The sequence below is a fragment of the Quercus suber genome, unplaced genomic scaffold (assembly GCF_002906115.3).
Source record: "Quercus suber isolate HL8 unplaced genomic scaffold, Cork oak 2.0 scaffold_208, whole genome shotgun sequence".
Classification (NCBI taxonomy): domain Eukaryota; kingdom Viridiplantae; phylum Streptophyta; class Magnoliopsida; order Fagales; family Fagaceae; genus Quercus; species Quercus suber.
Window position 1 is genome coordinate 56,839 of NW_027069666.1, and position 19,172 is coordinate 76,010.

Genomic DNA, 19,172 nt, shown 5'->3' on the forward strand with positions numbered 1-19,172 from the left:
AAACCTAAGGTGTATGATATTTTTAAACTATATAAAAGTTCAATCCAAAAAAAGAGAATCCTCTTATAGATAATATAAGATATAGAATATAAGTTGGATTTGAAGTTGTGGTTATGCCAAGAGATTACCTTTTCTCTACAACGAATTGATATATTCTTATCAATTAGGATATTTTCTTTTAAGTAAAAGTCTTTTAGCTAAGTTTTATGAGATTATTTTTTTGAGCCAAAGAAATTTAGAATTTTACTCCAATTATAGTTGAGTTTAGCTAAAACTCTATCTATTATTTAAGTTTTGAGAAATTTAAAATTCTTTTCCACCTAAAATTCTATTTTAATTATTTTGATCATCAATCATAATTTTTTTATTTTAATACAATAAAATTTACACATTAAGTATTATTATTTATACCAAGCAGTTAAATTTTTTTAATATATGTCTACATTTCGATAATCTAATTTAAATGAAACTATATTAAATTTTCGAGTGGTTTGCTATAGTTTCAATAATATTTTTGAAATATATATATATTTTTATATAGGGAGGAATATATGCTATGCCCACGAGATTCAACTCAGACGAAAGAATAGGACTAAGCAAAACCGTTATAAAAAAAAAAAAGGAATAAGCAAAACCCTAAAACAGTGTAATAACTACCAACTGTCAATAAAATTTACATATTATTCCGTATTACTTTCTATACCAAGTGGTTTAAATAATTAAATTTTCTGATAGAGTATATATTTGTATTTTCAATTATTTAATTTAAATAAAATTTATTAAAATTTCGAGTGCCTCAGAAAAGTTTCAATAATATTTTTTGAGCGTTTTAAAAAGAAAAAAAAATTGTGATTTAAATTTTTTTCATATTTAATAGGGAGAATATTTGGTTTTTGCCCACGAAATTCAACTCAGGCAAAAGAGTAGGGCTGAGCAAAAACCTATAACAGTGTAATAACTACCAAATGTCGAAGTTTCCAACCGTAAAAATTAAATCGCTATTAAATTGCATTTTGACTTAAAAACTAGTAAAATTTAAGAGAAAATAGAGAATGAAATAGATAAGGGCAATTTCGGTATTGGACTTGCTTAAAAGTTCGCGGGATTTAACCAAACGATATCAAAACAAATCCGATCACATTCCGTATCTGATTCAAAATTCAAATACCTCTCTCAAAGATAGAGATATTAAGAGAGACGAAAGCCATGGCGGCATCGAATGGGAGCGAGTACTTCGAGCTAGAGATTGAAGGAACGAACGAGGTGCTAATGAAACGACCTTCGAACGCAGAGTCGGTGGAGGAGGACGAGGAGGAGCTACGGTGGGCGGCACTCGAGAGATTGCCGTCGATGAAGCGGAAGAACACGGCGTTGTTGAGGCGGACACCGTCGAACTCTGGCGGAGATGAAACGATCGATGTACGGAAACTCACTCGCTCTAAACGTGAACTCGTTGTGAAAAATGCCTTCGCCACAAACGAACAAGATAACTATCGGTTGCTTTCCGCCATTAAAGAACGCCTCGATAGGTACGAACAAAATCTCTATGTGCTTTCGTTTCTCCTTTGATAAGCAAGTAATTCCACTAAGATTAAGAAGATATCAAGTACAAGTCAGCAAAGCATTAGCTTCGAATTCGATGCACTGTACTAAACACAATTAAAACACTCAAAAGAACAGAAACGTTTTGGAATTGCATGTGAGATTTGAGATTTTCAAGAGCAGAAATCTGGATCCAAGAAAATCTTATAAGCTGAATCTGAACTTCGTTAATTAGTTAGTTCGTGTTTTCTTTTCAACGATTATATTAATTCTGTATTTTTTTTTTCATCATATCAAAAGAGTTGGATTGGTGTTGCCGAAGATTGAAGTGAAATACGAGAACTTGAAAGTTGTGGCTAATGTTCAAACCGGTTCAAGAGCTTTGCCTACTCTGATTAACTCTTCCCGTGACGTGATTGAGGTTGATTAAGATTATCATTCTTAATTATTATTATTATTATTTCCATATTTTTATGCATTTAGTTTATCTTTTGGCTTCAGATTTATAATTGATTTTCTTTTTTGAATGCAGCGTATCCTAACCAGGTTAAGGATATTTCGACCAGAGAGGCAGTCTTTAACAATCTTGAACAATATCAGTGGCGAAGTAAAACCGGGAAGGTAATTATTACTATAATGAAGGTTCTTCCTGTGCACAAAGAGCTAACTATGAAGTATACGGGGGAGAAAAAAAAAAAAAAAAAAAAACTCTATTTTCCTCTTCTAGAAGATATTATTTTGGTACTTGCAGTAAAGGCTAATTTATTACTGAACATTAACAACATTTTGTACCATAATTTGGTTTACAAGTAATATTTTTTCCTGCATTTTATAATTGCTAGTGTTAATGTTTATATATATAAACACAAGCAATAAAATTCATAGATGGTGTCAATTGAGCTACACGAGCAATTATTTTATAATTTGATAGTTGTTAATGCTCTTGAAATGTTTTAATTAATTAATTTATATATATAAAAGGGTAGATGCAAATGTATAGGCTGTGGGCTATAATCTCAATAATCTATAATGAACCTAAATATATAAAATTAAACAAAGAAATAAGATTGAATCTGGTATTAAAAATGGTTTGTTCTCATCAATGACCGCTCCAGGAATATTTTTTAGTGTGGTCATTAAGAAACTTACACAAAATTTAAGTAAAAGAAAACTTCATAAATTGATTAAAAAAAAAAAAATGTAGACACAAATACATAAAGTTTTACAATTTCTTTCTACAAATTTTTTTATTTTGAAATTTTTGCATAATAGTCTCATTACCAATATTGCAAGTTATATATCTGTCAAAATTTTAGTTACATAAAAATTTTCTTGGGATTTTTCTTTTTGTTTGTAAGGATCTAATATATTGTTAAGGGGACAAAGTTTAAGGACAAAGTTTGGATACAAACTTAATTGTACCATAAGGCTACAACTCTCATTAAATAAATTAACATGACCACATATTTCGAAAATTTAATTATTGAATTGCATGTTTTTTATGTTTTTAAAATGCATATCAAATTTCATGTCAATCGTTTGTTATTTACTTTTGATCCATAAATTTAATTTTTATGTATAATTTTAGACTACAAAACTCAAAATTTAAAGATTTGATTAATGATATAGCTATTAATTTTTGATATTCTTGAAATTTTACAAATATAGAGGATATAAAAAGAAAATGTAATCTATTTGTGGATTTGTCAATATTCACGCATAATAATAATAAAAATATTGAGTAGAGTTATAGTCTTAGTTTATAACTAAGTTTGTTACCAAATTTTGTTCAAAATTTAATTATGTTGAGCCTAAAAAAAATTTAAGGGTGGTCACAAATATTTTTTAAGGATTAAAAAATCATAAATTTTTAAAGTTTATAAATAATATTTTTTTTTTCAGGTCAGGGTGGTCCTATGACCACCCTGAACTGAATGTGAAGCCGCCAGTGGTTCTCATGTGTTATAAAAAAAAAAAAAAAAAAGCACTTTTAAATGTTTCACCTATGTTAATCCGAAACATATTTTGTTGATCACTAGTGTCATATCAGTAGAATTCCAATGGAGAAGAAAAGAAATCTTATAGTTTAAACTCAAACTATTATTTAGGAACAGTTAATACGGATAATGTTAGAAGTATAATAACTTTGAGCTATCTCTATTTTTTTTTTATTGTTTCTAAAAGCTTGTGATATTTAGACCAAAAAGGAAAAGTTGGTAGATATTAGAGTACTTTTCAAATGAGTGGCACGTTCTGTTGGACACATCTTAATACCCTTTTTTAGAATTCATTTCTTTCATGTGTTTTGTTTAAACTGACCAAACAAACTGATTCATCCCACATTGTAGGATGACTTTGCTTTTAGGGCCTCCAGGTTGTGGCAAATCCACTTTGCTTTTGGCTCTTGCGGGGAAACTTGATAGCAACTTAAAGGTTAGTATTTGCCCACTTGGTGTAACAATATCCACGAATACGTCACGCTTATAGAGATTGATATTCTGTAAGCACTTAAAAAATAATTGTATTGTATATTAAACTGTGTTTAAAGCTTTACAAGAGATGCATGTATATATAGACACATAAAAGAGTAGGAGTATGATACAAACAATGACAGTTTTATGCAACTAAAGGAACTACAGTGTGATGAAGGTTTTTTTTTTTTGGCAATTGGTCAGGTCCAAATTCTATTTGTAGAACTTGGGCCTTTTCAAGTACAGAAAATTTATGGGAGGAGTTGGGTTTGATTCTACCTTGGAAGATAGATCCATTCTACAAAATAGATGCAGAAGTGGAAGTATAAAATAGTAACACAAGTACACCACGTAATGATAAATTTTTAATATATGAGTTTAGTACATATTCTGTATTACAATGAATCCAAAATGGGTATATATAGTAGGCTTAACCTTAGAGTAATTATACCCTAATTATGATTAATAAATTTGTAAAATAAGTATAAGACATGATTTGCACACAAAGTAAGATTGAGCTTAAACTTATACTATTGGACTAGCATATCTCTAACACTACCGAATCAACTTATGCACAAACAACAAATCCAAAACAACTAGCAGGATATAAAACAATACTCAACAACACGTTAGTTGTTATTTTGCCACATAACCATTGCAAGTTGTCCACGAGAGATGGGTCACAAAGTCTTGGGCCTCAACTTCCACAACCTTATCTTTTAAACATAAATCCTCTAATATTGTGGGATTTGGGACTTAGAATGAGTGTGACCTTCCAAATACCCTATCTTATCATACCAGTAGGCTTTTTTTCTTCACACGGTATGGTTGGATAATGGGTATATTATATATGGGCAAAACTTATATACAGTAACTTAGGTGCTGTTCCTTAAGTTTTCTTTTTAAGATCCTGCTATTTGGCTACTTAACTTAAAAAATACATTTTCATCCATGAGATTAAAATCACATGACAGAATCTTAAAAAAAGAATTTAAAAAACAGCATCTAAGTACTGTACCTAAGTCTTGCTCATTATATGTATGACAACCAACTGTTCATAGTTGCTAAAAATAAATAGCAATAGCAATTGGGATAATGCTGATTTCTTGCTTGGGGGGTTTTTACACTCCAATCTTAGAGCTCCTTTTTACGTTGAGCAATATCCCCTTTGATCTCCTTTTGAAATTTGGGTTCTTCTTATGATATAGCCATATAGGTCGCTATCTGTTCTAAAGCTCACTTTGATGTTTGCTTCCATAGATCGAACCCCCATAATCCTTTCTTCCTTTTGTCTTTTTCTTCTTGGGCTCTTTTCAAGTTTGATCAATTTTATGCGTGGGCTCTTTTATGCCCATTGTGGGCCTTCTTGGCATTAGTAGGCTTTTGTATCTTTGGCCTTTTGCACCTTTCATAGTCCTTAATACCCATTGGTGAACTTTTGCACCCAATCATGGGTTTCTTTGTTTGCCCATGGGTTTTATTGTGCCTATTCAGGGTCATTTACTTTGGGCTTAGATCCCCTTTAAAGTTTTGTGTAGCAACGAGTGCAGATCAAGAAAACATATAGTGGGCTTGGCCTTGATAATCCTATAGGCTAATTACTCTAATAGCCCTTTTCAAACTCAAGGTGAATTATGGGAGACTAGCTTGATTTTGGAAACAGGATTTTAGAAAAATGGGGAAATTTTTCTTTTGTGGTTGTGGTGGGTTGGTCAGAAGGATATGTGGAAATAAGATTTTGAATTGTTGAAGAAGAGGTTATGGAGTTGTATTAGGAATTAAAAGGTAGTTTGATGAGTTATCTAATGACAATTTGGTGAAGAAAGTATGTGATATTTTAGGGTTTAGATAGGTAAAAGAAAGAGCTTAATTTGGGATTATAAGGGAAAAGAAAAAAAAGAGAGGTTTTTATGGTGTTCAAGGGCTGTATAAACAACACATTTGAACAAGACAAGAAGAAGAAGAAGAGAAAGGGAGAAAATAACACACAATAGTTTTTATTTAATCAAATACTTCTCCTTTGAATACATTGAGTTTTGTCCTAGTAGTATTAGAACTCCTAGTTTGACTAATAACTAAAAACCTAATAAAATCCAAATTTGGACCCAAAGAAAATAAAATCTAAAATACTTAGGATGTCCTAGAAAATTATAGATCAATTAAACTATAAACAAAAAATCTTTATTTGCAAGAATAATTGAAATTGCATATTTTCCTCCGACTACAAAAGTGACCAAAACAAGTAAAATAAAAGCCTAGGAAAAAAAAAAAAACTGTTATAACATTAAAATACTCATACCTAGAACTTTAAAACCGCACGAATTTTACTTTAGTTGGACTTCACTCATGGACCCATAAAATAACTCTTGAATAGGCAAATTCGCAAAGTATAGCAAATCAATCTTTTATGGCTACATCATTCTCTGCTAGTTAAAAAAAAAAAAACTTGACCTTGAGTTTTAAAGCATTGAAATATAAGAACTTTCAAACTCAAAACTTGCACTAAACTCTTTAATCACGTTCAAAAGCATTAAAGGATAACAATATTATCTTTTCTACCATATCATTAAATTATTTTAGAATTTTATAAAATCATTATAGTAGGAATTCTCAACTTGAAATTTGAAATCCTTCTTGAATTGATCCATAGTGAACGTTTGAATAGCAATAATCTCACGTCTACGTTTTGTGTTGCGTTTTCTCTCTTCTCTTTCTCTTTTTTTTTTTTTTTTTTTTTTTTTGTCAACTGCAGTAGGGGATAGTAGTATGAACAGTAGCCACACTTTTCCTACTTTTTCGTCACTTTTATCATATTAGTCAGTCCTGTGTACTGTTCACGAGACCCACAAACTTCATTTTTCAGTAATTTTTTAATTAAAAATAGGTCACACGATATTATTTACACATTAAAAATTATTTTACTATAGTATTTTTAGTTTTCAGTTTTCAATTTCAGCAAAATAAGTTTTATGCAAATAGACCCATAGTAGTAATATCAATACTTTCGTTGGGCTTGACATTTCCATGATCAACCTTATGCTCATCTTGTTCTTTTGTGATCTCCATTGCCCTTGTAAGACATTTTTTGGCCATTCTTGAAGTTGGACTTATGGTGAATCATAGAGTTGAGTTTTTCTTTAACGCCACACTTTGAGGTACTGAACCGATATGCAACTGAGGCTGCTACGGCAGCCAATTGTCAGAGCTGCAGCCATCAATTCTTAAAGGAGTAATATGAGAAATTTTTGCCCAAGAGGATGGGGATAAACTAGGCTCTTGATAAACTATTATTCTGTTAGGGCATTTTGCAAATAGAAACTTCAACCTATACAAAGTTTCTTTCGTAGCGCATAAGTCTTCTAGTTTTGTTTAAGATGAATTCAACTTTTCGCACAACTTGAAGTCTTGAGAGAACGCCTTAACAAGGGATTCTAATTTTGTGTTAATCACTTTTATCTTGGACAAAAAAATTTGTTGAGTGGTTCACCAAAGAAGATTTCAACAAAGAATTTTTGGTAGGATTTTGGGTACTCATACCAATCCACATCAACATGGGACAAAGTGGGGGATTTGTCTACGTGTGGTTGCGATGGGGGGTTAGAAGGATTTGTGGAAACAAGATTGTATTAGGAATTAAAGGTGGTGTGATGAGTTATTAGAGGGCTATTTAGTAGAAGAAAAAGTATTTGGGGTTTAGGGTTTTGATGGATAACAGAAAGGGCTTCATTTGGGGTTCTAATGGAGGAAAAAGAAGAAAATTTATGGTGTTGAGGGGGTGGTATGAACAGTACCAATGAATAGTATCACAAGAAAGAGAATAAATAGAGAGAAAACAAGGTTAGCAAAAAAAAAAAAAAAAGAGAGAAAACAACATGCAGCGGCCAACATGCCTTTATGCTCAAAACACAATAATGTTATTAACCAACTCCTCCTTTGTATACGTTGGTCTCTTTTATTTATATATATATATATATATATAGACCATTTTCTTGTCCTAATAGTATTAGGACTCCTAGTTTAACTAGTAAACTAAAAATCTAATAAAATACTAACTTAGATTTAAAGAAAATAAAACCTATTATATTTAGGATGTCCTAAAAAATTCTAGAGTCCATTAAACTATGAAAAATACCCTTAATTTGCTAGAGTAAAGGAGATTACAGATTTGGCCTTGACTATAAATTGACCATAACTAATAAAATAAAATAAAACAGCTTTAACCCTAAAATATTCATCCCTAGATGTTTAAAACCACATGAATTTTACGTCCATTAAATTTCACACGTGGACTTCATAAAATAATTCTTAAATAGACAAATTTGCAAAGTATTAGCAAATAAATCTTTCATGGCCACATCACTAAAAAGTTCCCTAAAGATATCAAGGTGTCGACTTACAAACATTACACCTTGAGTTAAGGGAGATGTTATAGATATCAAGGCTTAAGCCTGTTGAAACAAGTCTAAATTCAATGTACCAAGGCCTACTTGTAGCGCTAGTAAAGTGATCTTAATCATTTTTGTAAAACATTTACTTGTAGTTGCAAGTAAAGTAATTCTAGGGTTAGTTTCTATATATATCCTACCCGTTCAAGGGATTTCAACTTTTTATTTATTTATATTTTGACAAACAAAGGTATCAAACCTTTTTGATTAAATCTCTTATGAATATAATGCACGAAAGATAAGAATAGGGAATGCTGATATCGTTTTGAAAATAAGAGATTGTGAATTGTCTTTTCTTTTTCTATTCTTCTCATTTTTTCTAATTCAACATGTAAAACAGGGGCATTTGCACCTAAACATAGTCTCAAGTTGTGAAAAATGAAGATCAGAAAAGTTACAATTTTTTCCATTTAGGCAAAAGAGAATGACAATTTTGTACTCTTTAAGTGTCAAAATTTCATTCCCAATTTTACAATCTTAAATTATTTGGTTCACTTTTGGTTATCTTTGGTTCAATCTTTTGTTGGTCTATATTTTCTTAAAATTATTATGCATTAATGCATGAATTAAATTTACTAGCCTTCTTTAGCCGTCTTTTATTCGTGGGGGAAAACACCCCCCCGGGCGGGCGGGCGGGCGGGGGTGGAGGGAGGTGGAGATGGACCTTTTGCACAAGGCTGCATACAACATTAACCAAACCACAGTGGGATCTGATCTTCTTTGCTTTTGATGTCTTAGGCGCTTTTCTGCTCCAGTAATTTTGCATTAAGAACCATTTTTATTACTAAAAAGCCCTGTGGCTTCATATGGATAAATTGGTCATTTCCGTTATTTAGCCTGTGTTAGTGAGTCCAAGAAATTGGCAGAATTTGAACAATTAATTAAATTATCCAATATCATTAGCAGAATCAGATACTCCATAAAAAGAGAGTGCCACTGTCTATCAATCATCTCTCCCAAACGTCACATAAGCAAGAGCCTTGCGCCCTAGGTATGAAATTTTATTCAAGAACATTAAAAAAAATATCTTCTCTAATAAATTGTGATGGAATTTTCTTTTCTTTTTCTTTTTTAATTTTAATTAATTAATTAATTTATTTTGAATCCAGCCATATTGAAAATTGAATATCTACTGGGTAATTCAAGATAAGTTTTATTAGTTTACAGTCTTATCATCTGTGTATAAAAATTCTTGTGAAGGCATTAAGGATGGTCTTCTTTAATTAAAATATTTGTTGGATGCTAGTAACCGGACCTTTCTATACTAAAGTGATATTTTGTTTTCAGAAAAGTGGTAGCATTACATATAATGGCCATAAGCTGGATGAGTTTTACGTTCAAAGAACTTCTGCATACATCAGCCAAACAGATAATCATATTGCAGAGCTTACTGTACGCGAAACCTTGGATTTTGCTGCCAGGTGTCAAGGTGCAAGTGAAGGGTTTGCAGGTTTGTTCGGTTTAATTTATTATTTGCAATCTGTGTAAAATTAATTTTAAAAAAAAAAAATCCCTATCAACCATTTGTTATGCACTGAATACCTAAGTTATAATATATTTTGAGAGTACTTATAGGTTATATGAAAGATCTGGCCCGTTTAGAGAAGGAAAGGAACATACGGCCATGTCCTGAGATTGATGCATTTATGAAGGTTGTTATCTTAAACCTGCCACATACCATGCTTCTGCATGAGCACAATTTTCTTATTGTTTATTGATAAATTGTGCAGGTGTTTAGCTTTATCCTGATTTAATGTTTTAACTGCACAGGCATCATCAGTTGGCGGTAAAAAGCACAGTGTTTCAACAGATTACATCTTGAAAGTTCTTGGTCTTGATGTATGTTCGGAGACACTGGTTGGTAATGATATGCTCCGAGGCATCTCAGGTGGCCAAAGAAAAAGAGTTACCACAGGTTTATCTCTCTCTCTCTCTCTCTCTCTCTCTCTGTGGTAGTAACAGAACATACCTCTGTTCTTAACATCACTTTCACTGGAAGCTTCCAATCTTTAAAAGGAGTGGGACTCAAAATTCTGTCTTCAAAGTTGTGAGAATGAAGTATAATATCCATTAAGTGCAAACAAGTCATTCAATGTTATGTTAAATCTTCAGAAAATTTTTCATTGCTAATCTAATTTTTTTAAGTTCTTGTTTATCAAAAAGAAATTTGTAAAACTGATGGCTTTGTTAAGTGATGTGCATATGTTTGAATTATGAGAGTTGAATGTTAAATAATATGTGGTTGGTCTTGTTCTTATACAGGAGAAATGATTGTTGGGCCAAGAAAGACTCTATTTATGGATGAAATATCTACTGGACTCGATAGCTCTACCACATTCCAAATTGTTAAATGCATTCGGAATTTTGTCCATCAAATGGAGGCTACTGTACTAATGGCTCTTCTTCAGCCTGCACCTGAGACGTTTGAACTGTTTGATGATCTGGTTCTATTATCAGAAGGATATGTAGTGTATCAAGGCCCTCGAGCAGAAGTGTTAGAATTCTTTGAGTCATTAGGTTTTCAACTACCACCGCGTAAGGGGGTAGCTGATTTTCTTCAAGAGGTATATTCTTAAGGACAATCAAATTTTTTGATGTTTCCTAAATGATTGTCTAACATGTTTAATTGCCAGGTGACCTCTAGAAACGACCAAGCTCAGTACTGGGCCAATTCTTCAAAACCATACGTTTTCATTTCTGTTCCAGAAATTGCAGAGGCCTTTAAAAATTCCAGATTTGGAAGGTTGCTGCAGTCCTCAATTTCTGTTCCATATGATAAATCTAAGAGTGATTCTTTGGCTTTGTCCAAAACTAAATATGCTGTATCAAAAATTGAGATTTTTAAAGCTTGTTTTGAACGAGAACTGCTGTTAATCAGCAGACATCGTTTTCTGTATATATTTAGGACATGCCAGGTATGATTCACCTTATCACTTCTTTATTTAAATGTTTCATTAATTGTGTACAAATTTAGTGCATCTAGTCCAATAAATGGGAATAATTCGCATGTCTTTCTTCTGAAACATCTAAATGTTTATTATCCATTAGCTGTAAATCATTTGATGAACATACTGTTAACTTTTAGAGTAGTTTGAATCTTGTCGGTTGCAATTTCAGTTTTCTTTGTGAAGTCTTGTAGCTGTAAATCAGTTTCCTTTTTTTCCCCCTATATCTCATATTATCTGTTTCATATGTTAAAGGTTGCCTTTGTTGGATTCATTACGTGCACAATGTTCTTAAGAACAAGAATACACCCCACAAACGAGCAAAATGGCAACCTTTATCTTTCTTGCCTGTTTTATGGGCTGGTGCATATGATGTTTAATGGATTCTCTGAGCTACCTCTTATGATAACACGGCTCCCAGTCTTCTACAAGCAAAGAGATAATTTCTTTCATCCTGCATGGGCATGGTCTATCTCAAGCTGGATTCTGCGTGTACCCTACTCTATTATTGAAGCTGTTGTCTGGTCATGTGTTGTATATTTCACTGTTGGTTTTGCCCCTAGTGCAGGAAGGTATCTCCTTTTTTACTTTAGTAGACGATTTTCTTTTTGATTGTCTTTTCTGTACTAGTTATTTCCATTAAATGTTTCAGGTTTTTCCGTTATATGCTTATACTCTTTTCTATACACCAAATGGCATTGGGTCTTTTCCGTATGATGGCCTCTATCTCACGAGATATGATTCTTGCCAATACCTTTGGATCAGCTGCACTCTTAATTGTATTCTTGTTGGGCGGATTCATCATTCCAAAAGGTAGGTTTCATTAAAAAATAATTGATGACAGGAAATTTTTGTTATCTTCAGTGATTAGGTTGTTCTTCATTCAGGAATGATTAAGCCATGGTGGATTTGGGGATTTTGGGTGTCACCTCTATCCTACGGGCAACGTGCAATTTCTGTCAATGAATTTACTGCCACAAGGTGGATGGAGGTAAGGTCTTTGAGATTAGGGACACACTTCTGCCAGTTTTCTGCTGCTTCATATAATGTCACGTATTCATGACTGAAAAGTAAAGATATTGATTGAAGATTTCAAGTTGTGGATGACTTCTGAAGTTGTCTGCTGGTTTTGGAAACTGTCTCTTTGCAGAGATCAGCATTTGGGAACAATACTGTTGGACACAACATTCTCATTTTGCATAGCATACCTACTGATGATTATTGGTATTGGATTGGAGTTGGTGTACTATTAGCTTATGCATTGCTTTTCAGCAACATAGTGACTTTGGCCTTGACCTACCTTAATCGTAAGTTTGAAATTTTTTTTTTTTTTAATGTTCTTGTCCATTCCTTTTGCTAAATAAAGCTATTCCATCCAAGTAAAAATGTTCTCTGTTTCCTTTTAGTATGAATGTGTTTAATCCCTAGTAAATGCTATCTCTCATATCTTTCTGCCATTTCAGCCCTTAGGAAAGCCAAGACAGTGATCCCACTTAATGTAGCAGAAAAGAATTTGGCATTAAATGGTGGTCAGTTGTTTTTATAATTTCTATAAATAATATTCAATTTATAAATTTGTAGCATCTTTTATTGGATTTTTCTCCTCATAATGGATTGTAGCATAGAAATCTTTTATAAATATGTCTTATATATGTTTACCTGTTTATGCAGTAGGTGGTGGGGGTTCTAAATTTTGTCCACCATCTGCCGAAGAAGACAGCAAAAAGAAGGGAATGATCCTTCCATTTCAACCATTAACAATGACTTTCCTTAATGTCAATTATTTTGTTGATATGCCAAAGGTGTGTTTTCTCTGTTGGTTTTGATTTCCTTGACTTGTTGGTCCGCCAAATATATTGGGAGTTCACTTTCTTCTATGTTAAAAGAAGTAAAAATTATTTTTTGAGGTTCTCAGGAAATGAAAATGAAAGGTTTACCGGAAAAGAAGTTGCAACTCTTGTCCAATGTTAGTGGTGTATTCTCACCTGGTGTTCTGACTGCCTTGGTCGGGTCAAGTGGAGCCGGAAAGACCACTTTGATGGATGTGCTTGCTGGTCGGAAAACTGGTGGATACATAGAAGGGGATATTAAGATATCTGGTTACCCAAAAGAGCAGCGCACTTTTGCTAGAATATCAGGATATGTTGAGCAAAATGATATACATTCTCCTCAAGTGACAGTTGAGGAGTCTCTCTGGTTTTCTTCTTCTCTTCGTCTCCCAAAGGAAGTTAGCAAAGAGAAAAAACATGTGAGTTGCTGCATAAAATTTTGTATCCTATTGGAATATTTCCATTTAATTATCTCACTCTAATGCATTGCAGGAGTTTGTTGAACAAGTGATGAGATTAATAGAGCTTGATACTATAAGACATGCTTTGGTTGGCTTGCCTGGTAGTAGTGGCCTATCGACAGAGCAGAGAAAACGTTTAACCATAGCAGTGGAACTTGTAGCAAATCCTTCCATTATTTTTATGGATGAACCTACATCTGGACTGGATGCACGAGCAGCAGCCATTGTTATGAGAACTGTCCGTAATACTGTTGATACAGGGAGAACTGTGGTCTGCACTATACATCAACCAAGCATTGATATATTTGAAGCATTTGATGAGGTAACTATTGTTTTGCAGTCAATTGACAACTTCTTTGAGAACTATATTTGATGTGTTTTCCAGTTTCTTTGAAAGTGTCTAATCTTTTGGGTTAAATGCACAGCTACTTCTTATGAAACGAGGGGGCCGAGTTATATATGGAGGGAAGCTTGGTGTGCACTCACAGATAATGATAGACTATTTTCAGGTAACAATTAATCGTCCTGTGCTTCTAATTCTCAATTTATACAGTTCACTCTTGTGTAAATTAGAAATATGACTATTTGGAATCTAAGATGATACCTTTAGGTCTAAATGACAGTCTTCTCTTGACATCTCTCCAGAAGGGTATATTTTTATTGTTAATGTCAAATCCTGTTATAGCATAGTCGCTTCTGCATATCTGTTTTATCTCTTTTAAGCTAAGTCCATTTGAATTTCTTTCTTTCCAAGTTGGAGATTCTACTCTTTGAAAAAATCAAAATTGCAACAAAAGAAATTCGAAATTTCAAGATCTCAATAGCTGAACCGCTCAAAACCTCAACAAAAAACAAACAACAATCATCCAGCACCTTATAAAGCCTCTTTGGCTCCAACAAAGAGAAGCCTAGAAAACAAAATTGATGTTCAATATATATATATATATATATATAATTATAAAACAATTTACAACTCGCATCAGATGGTTTCAAAAAAATAGGGAAAAATCACCCAAAACACCGAGACCAGCGCGACTCAGATGATATGGTCGCCAAATTTGGGAATTATGTCGGTGTAGACATCACTGTTTAACATCATTGTATGGATGCTGGCGTTAGCACACTTCTAGGATTGGATTGGCACACTCTGATACCAGGTTGAGTTGTAAAATCAGAAAGATTAGGGTAAGACTGAGGAAGAGAAGAAAAGAGTAAAATAAGGTGTAAATTACACCACCATCCTCCCTCAAGGTTTTATGAATTATACTCCCCTCTTGAGGTTTATATAAAGGAAATTTATTGTTTCACACTCCCTAATGTACACTCTATGCACACAATGTCCATACTTTCACATTAGGTGTCCACATTTTTCAAGAATGTTCACATTAACACATGATGTGTATAAAGAGCATATAAAGGGCGTGTGAGACAATTAAAGCTCTTTGTATAAATGAAACAGTGAAGTCCATGCCCTCTCAAACTGTTATATTTATTAATGAAATATTCCCTTTTTATAAAAGATTTCTTACCCAAACTTTGAACAAAATAACAATCCTCTCCTTGAGGTTTGGGGATGAATGACTCTTCCCACTTAGGTATGTATAATTAATAGGAACACTTCTATGTAGTGATATTACTACAAGAACACCCCTACGTTAATCTGAAGTAATAAGTTAATAAAGAAACAACAAGAGTAAATCTAATAAACATTATGTGGGATTTATATACTTTGCTCATTCATCATCTTTGAAAATCACACAAATGAGGTCGGACTTTGGTGTGATGGTAAGTGCCGTCCATCCAAGCGATGTGTCACAAGTTTGAGTATGGGAATTAGCCTTTTTTAATCTGGGGTAAGGCTGTTTACCAACAATCTCTTCCCCACAGAAGCAAGAGTCTTCTGTATTAGGTATAACCTTTTAGTACCAAAATGAGTAAGTCATTAGCTTATTTTCTTTGAGTTTTTTGGTTAACCAAGCTGTGAGTTTAACATTGGAAATTTTATGTTGAATATACTCCATATTTTGCTACATTTCCTCCTTCCAATTTTTGTCTAATTACTTGGTGATTTTCTAGAACTCCATGATTTAATATAAACCATGAGGCTGATAAGATTACAATAATGTGTTGTTTACCTATAGCTTATGCGAATTTTGTCTCATTTTTCCATTTTATGCTCAGGGAATTGATGGAATCCCTCCAATTTGCAGTGGTTACAATCCAGCAACTTGGATGCTCGAGGTGACTACACCTATTGCTGAAGAAAGAATTGGTGAAGACTTTGCAGACATTTACAGAAATTCTGAGCAATACAGGTGATCTTAATCTTTTGTTGTTGCTTACTTGAAATTTAATGTTATATCTATAACTGATTTTTTGACGTCCTTGTTCTAGGGACGTGGAAGCTTCCATCAAGCATTTTAGTGTGCCACCTACTGGCTCAGAACCGTTGAAGTTTCCTTCCACATATTCACAAGACACGTTCTCCCAATTAAGACTTGCCTATGGAAACAAAATCTTGTATACTGGAGAAGTCCACAATACAATGCCATTAGGTTATTTTTACTGCAATCAGTGCATTGTTAATTGGAACAGTATTCTGGAACATTGGTTTAAGAAGGTAAATTTTTATGTTCCTGGTTAGGGTTTTTTATTTTTTTCTCCACCTCACCCCTTTGCTAACATTTTGCTAAAGTGAATGGGTATTGTCTTCAAGAGGATATATATTAATCAGCCAGCCTTGATAGAAATAGTTAGTTATAATTTAGAAACCATGAATAATTTTCATAGCTAAATTCTGTGTTTCTGGAGTAATCTTTAACAATTTAATAAGGAAAGTGTTAGGTGGGAATCTGCAAATTTTCAGAATTTTTGGTAACAGCAGTCTTGCATTCGAATATGAAACCTTATCGTGTGACCAAAAACATTGAAATAGAATATATACCTTATTTGCAATTGTGAATAACAACTTTTTTTTTTTTTTTTAAAATTCAAACTGTCTGCCTATTGTTTTTTTCTCTTCTTTTGACAAACTCTTGTGTTAACAAAATCCTGTATTTTGATTAGGCTATTTCTCTTTGATTGTTGCAATGTTGTGAAAAATATATTAAAACCATTAAACATATAATTTTGTTTAGGAGTACAACTCAGGAATTGTTATTGGTTATGGGAGCTCTTTATTCTGCATGCTTGTTTCTTGGAGTTAACAATGCATCCTCAGTGCAACCAGTTGTTTCAATTGAGAGGACAGTATTCTATCGTGAGAGAGCAGCTGGAATGTACTCTCCAATTGCTTATGCAGTAGCCCAAGTAAGGTTCATTACACTTGCAATATTTGGCAAATGATACTTCTTTGAAGTGGAGATTGCTGATACATATCTTGATTGCAATATTAACAGGGTCTTGTGGAGGTTCCATACATTGTTGTGCAGACAATAATATTTGGCATCATCACATATTTCATGATTAATTTTGAAAGTACAGCCAGTAAGATTCTTTCATTTTTTTTCTTCTGTTCTATTTTTACTTTTACTTTTAGTTCAGTGGAGCATTTTGGGGGAGAGTATTCTGATTTATTTTAGCCAATGTGACATTATTAAACGTTGATTACAGTGATTTATATAAGAATGAGTTCGTGAAATTCCTGAATATTTTGCATATAAGGGCATTCCATCTTCACTGTTGCATCTAAAGAGATTCTTATAAAGAACAAGTCCTTTGATTTGAAGGTTTCAAAAGCAAAATGGATTGTTGTCAGGCAATATAGTGGCCTATCATTAATAATGATCTGGTTTTCAAACTTAAATTTAAGATGAGCTGTTCTTGGCTTTTCATAACTCCAGATGCTTGCTGAGATTCTGCATCTAAATGAGAATAACTCGTTCATTTCTTTTATAGAATATTATACAAATGTAATAACCACTGAATTTTATTGGCTTTGTTTTCATTAAAATAAAATGGCACCTGTTTCATTATATTATTTTCTGATGTTGTTGGTGCATAAAGTTTATGCCAATGCAGTTACTTAACTGGACGTTTCTCTGGTATTGCAGGGAAATTTTTCCTCTATCTTCTGTTTATGTTCTTGACGTTCACGTTCTTTACCTTTTACGGCATGATGGCTATTGGTCTTACACCTTCTCAAAACCTAGCTGCTGTCATTTCTTCTGCATTTTACTCAATATGGAACCTCCTTTCCGGTTTTCTCATCCCTAAACCTGTAAGTAAATATATTTTACATCTTGCAACAAAGTCTTGCTTCATTCATGGATTGGGTCAATTAAATTAATAAACTGCTGGAGATTTACTTGAAAATAATAATGGTCACAAGTGGAACAAAAATCAATCAAGATCAAATTCCTAAGTCAAACTGAAATCATAATTAAACCACTTAGATGAGCAAACATGCTAATACTCCACTTCATCTTAATTTTGAAAGTAGATTGGCCATGTTTGGGTAAAAATGGGGTGTAAAACCTATGTTGTACACCCCACAATAAGAGATTGGCACATCAGTTTTTTACTTAAAACTCATGCATCCCATTACATATAATAACATTTTAATAAACTCCCAATTTGGTTGGATTTTTAGATAGGTATTAGAATTGATTGTATATGATTGTACTTATTCTTTTATATATGATAAGATGATGTGGTATGTTGGAATTGAAAGGTATAAAACTTGAGTTTTACACCATATCTTTATAGAATTTAATCTCAAACTTTTAAACGTCATTTGTTATGTAGAAAATCTATTTATTTAGCACTTGACAAGAATATGTGGTTTACACTCCAGTAACTAATGAAATTAATTAAACACAAATTACGTTATAAAATAAAATTTCTTTAGTAAAAAGAATAAGCTTCTTCTTTTAAGTCATGTCCTAAACTGCAATAGTATAATGTCCCTTCAAGCGAAAAAGCTACTGGAGTGAAATAAAAAGTAATTCCCACTAGCCATGAAATCCCACCAGTAGTAAAAACAGAAAATGGAAGTGATGAACTCCACTGCCACTAAAATAAAGTAGATGATAGAAAACATAGCAATGAGCAACTGATCCGTAGTTGTTGCTTTTGAGGTTTTGCGCTCAAGCCCATCTGCCCCTATTCTTTCTCAAGTTTGCACATCTGTTCAAAGTATTTTTTTTTTTTTTTTTTTTTTTTTTGGGTTCTTCATAAACCAGTTTTACCGGTTTTATTACTTCAGAGTATACCGCCATGGTGGATCTGGTTCTACTACATCTGTCCAGTTTCATGGACACTACGAGGTATTATCTCCTCTCAGCTTGGTGATGTGGAAACCAAGATTGTTGGAGCAGGATTTGAGGGCACTGTGAAAGAATATTTGGAAGCTTCTCTTGGCTTTGGTCCTGGGATGGTAGGAGTTTCAGTAGCAGTTCTTTTTGGCTTTTTGTCTCTCCTCTCTTCGGGTGTTTGCTATCTCAGTCAAAGTCCTCAACTTCCAGAGAGATGAATTAAT

The 19,172-nt window shown here is 33.0% G+C and overlaps 1 protein-coding gene across 1 annotated transcript; it reads left to right on the forward strand.

The window, feature by feature from the left end:
- The first annotated feature begins 1,110 nt into the window (after positions 1 to 1,110).
- Positions 1,111 to 16,997, forward strand: LOC111994558 (ABC transporter G family member 31). The gene is given in 21 exon segments (XM_065779429.1): positions 1,111 to 1,529; positions 1,843 to 1,963; positions 2,075 to 2,163; positions 3,891 to 3,975; positions 9,746 to 9,908; positions 10,034 to 10,110; positions 10,229 to 10,373; positions 10,721 to 11,022; positions 11,092 to 11,373; positions 11,659 to 12,012; positions 12,015 to 12,216; positions 12,291 to 12,394; positions 12,554 to 12,710; positions 12,867 to 12,932; positions 13,075 to 13,205; positions 13,319 to 13,651; positions 13,725 to 14,015; positions 14,119 to 14,202; positions 15,875 to 16,008; positions 16,088 to 16,313; positions 16,831 to 16,997. Coding segments are annotated over 21 exon segments (3,738 nt in total). The 5' UTR covers positions 1,111 to 1,206; the 3' UTR covers positions 16,900 to 16,997.
- The last annotated feature ends 2,175 nt before the right edge of the window (positions 16,998 to 19,172 follow it).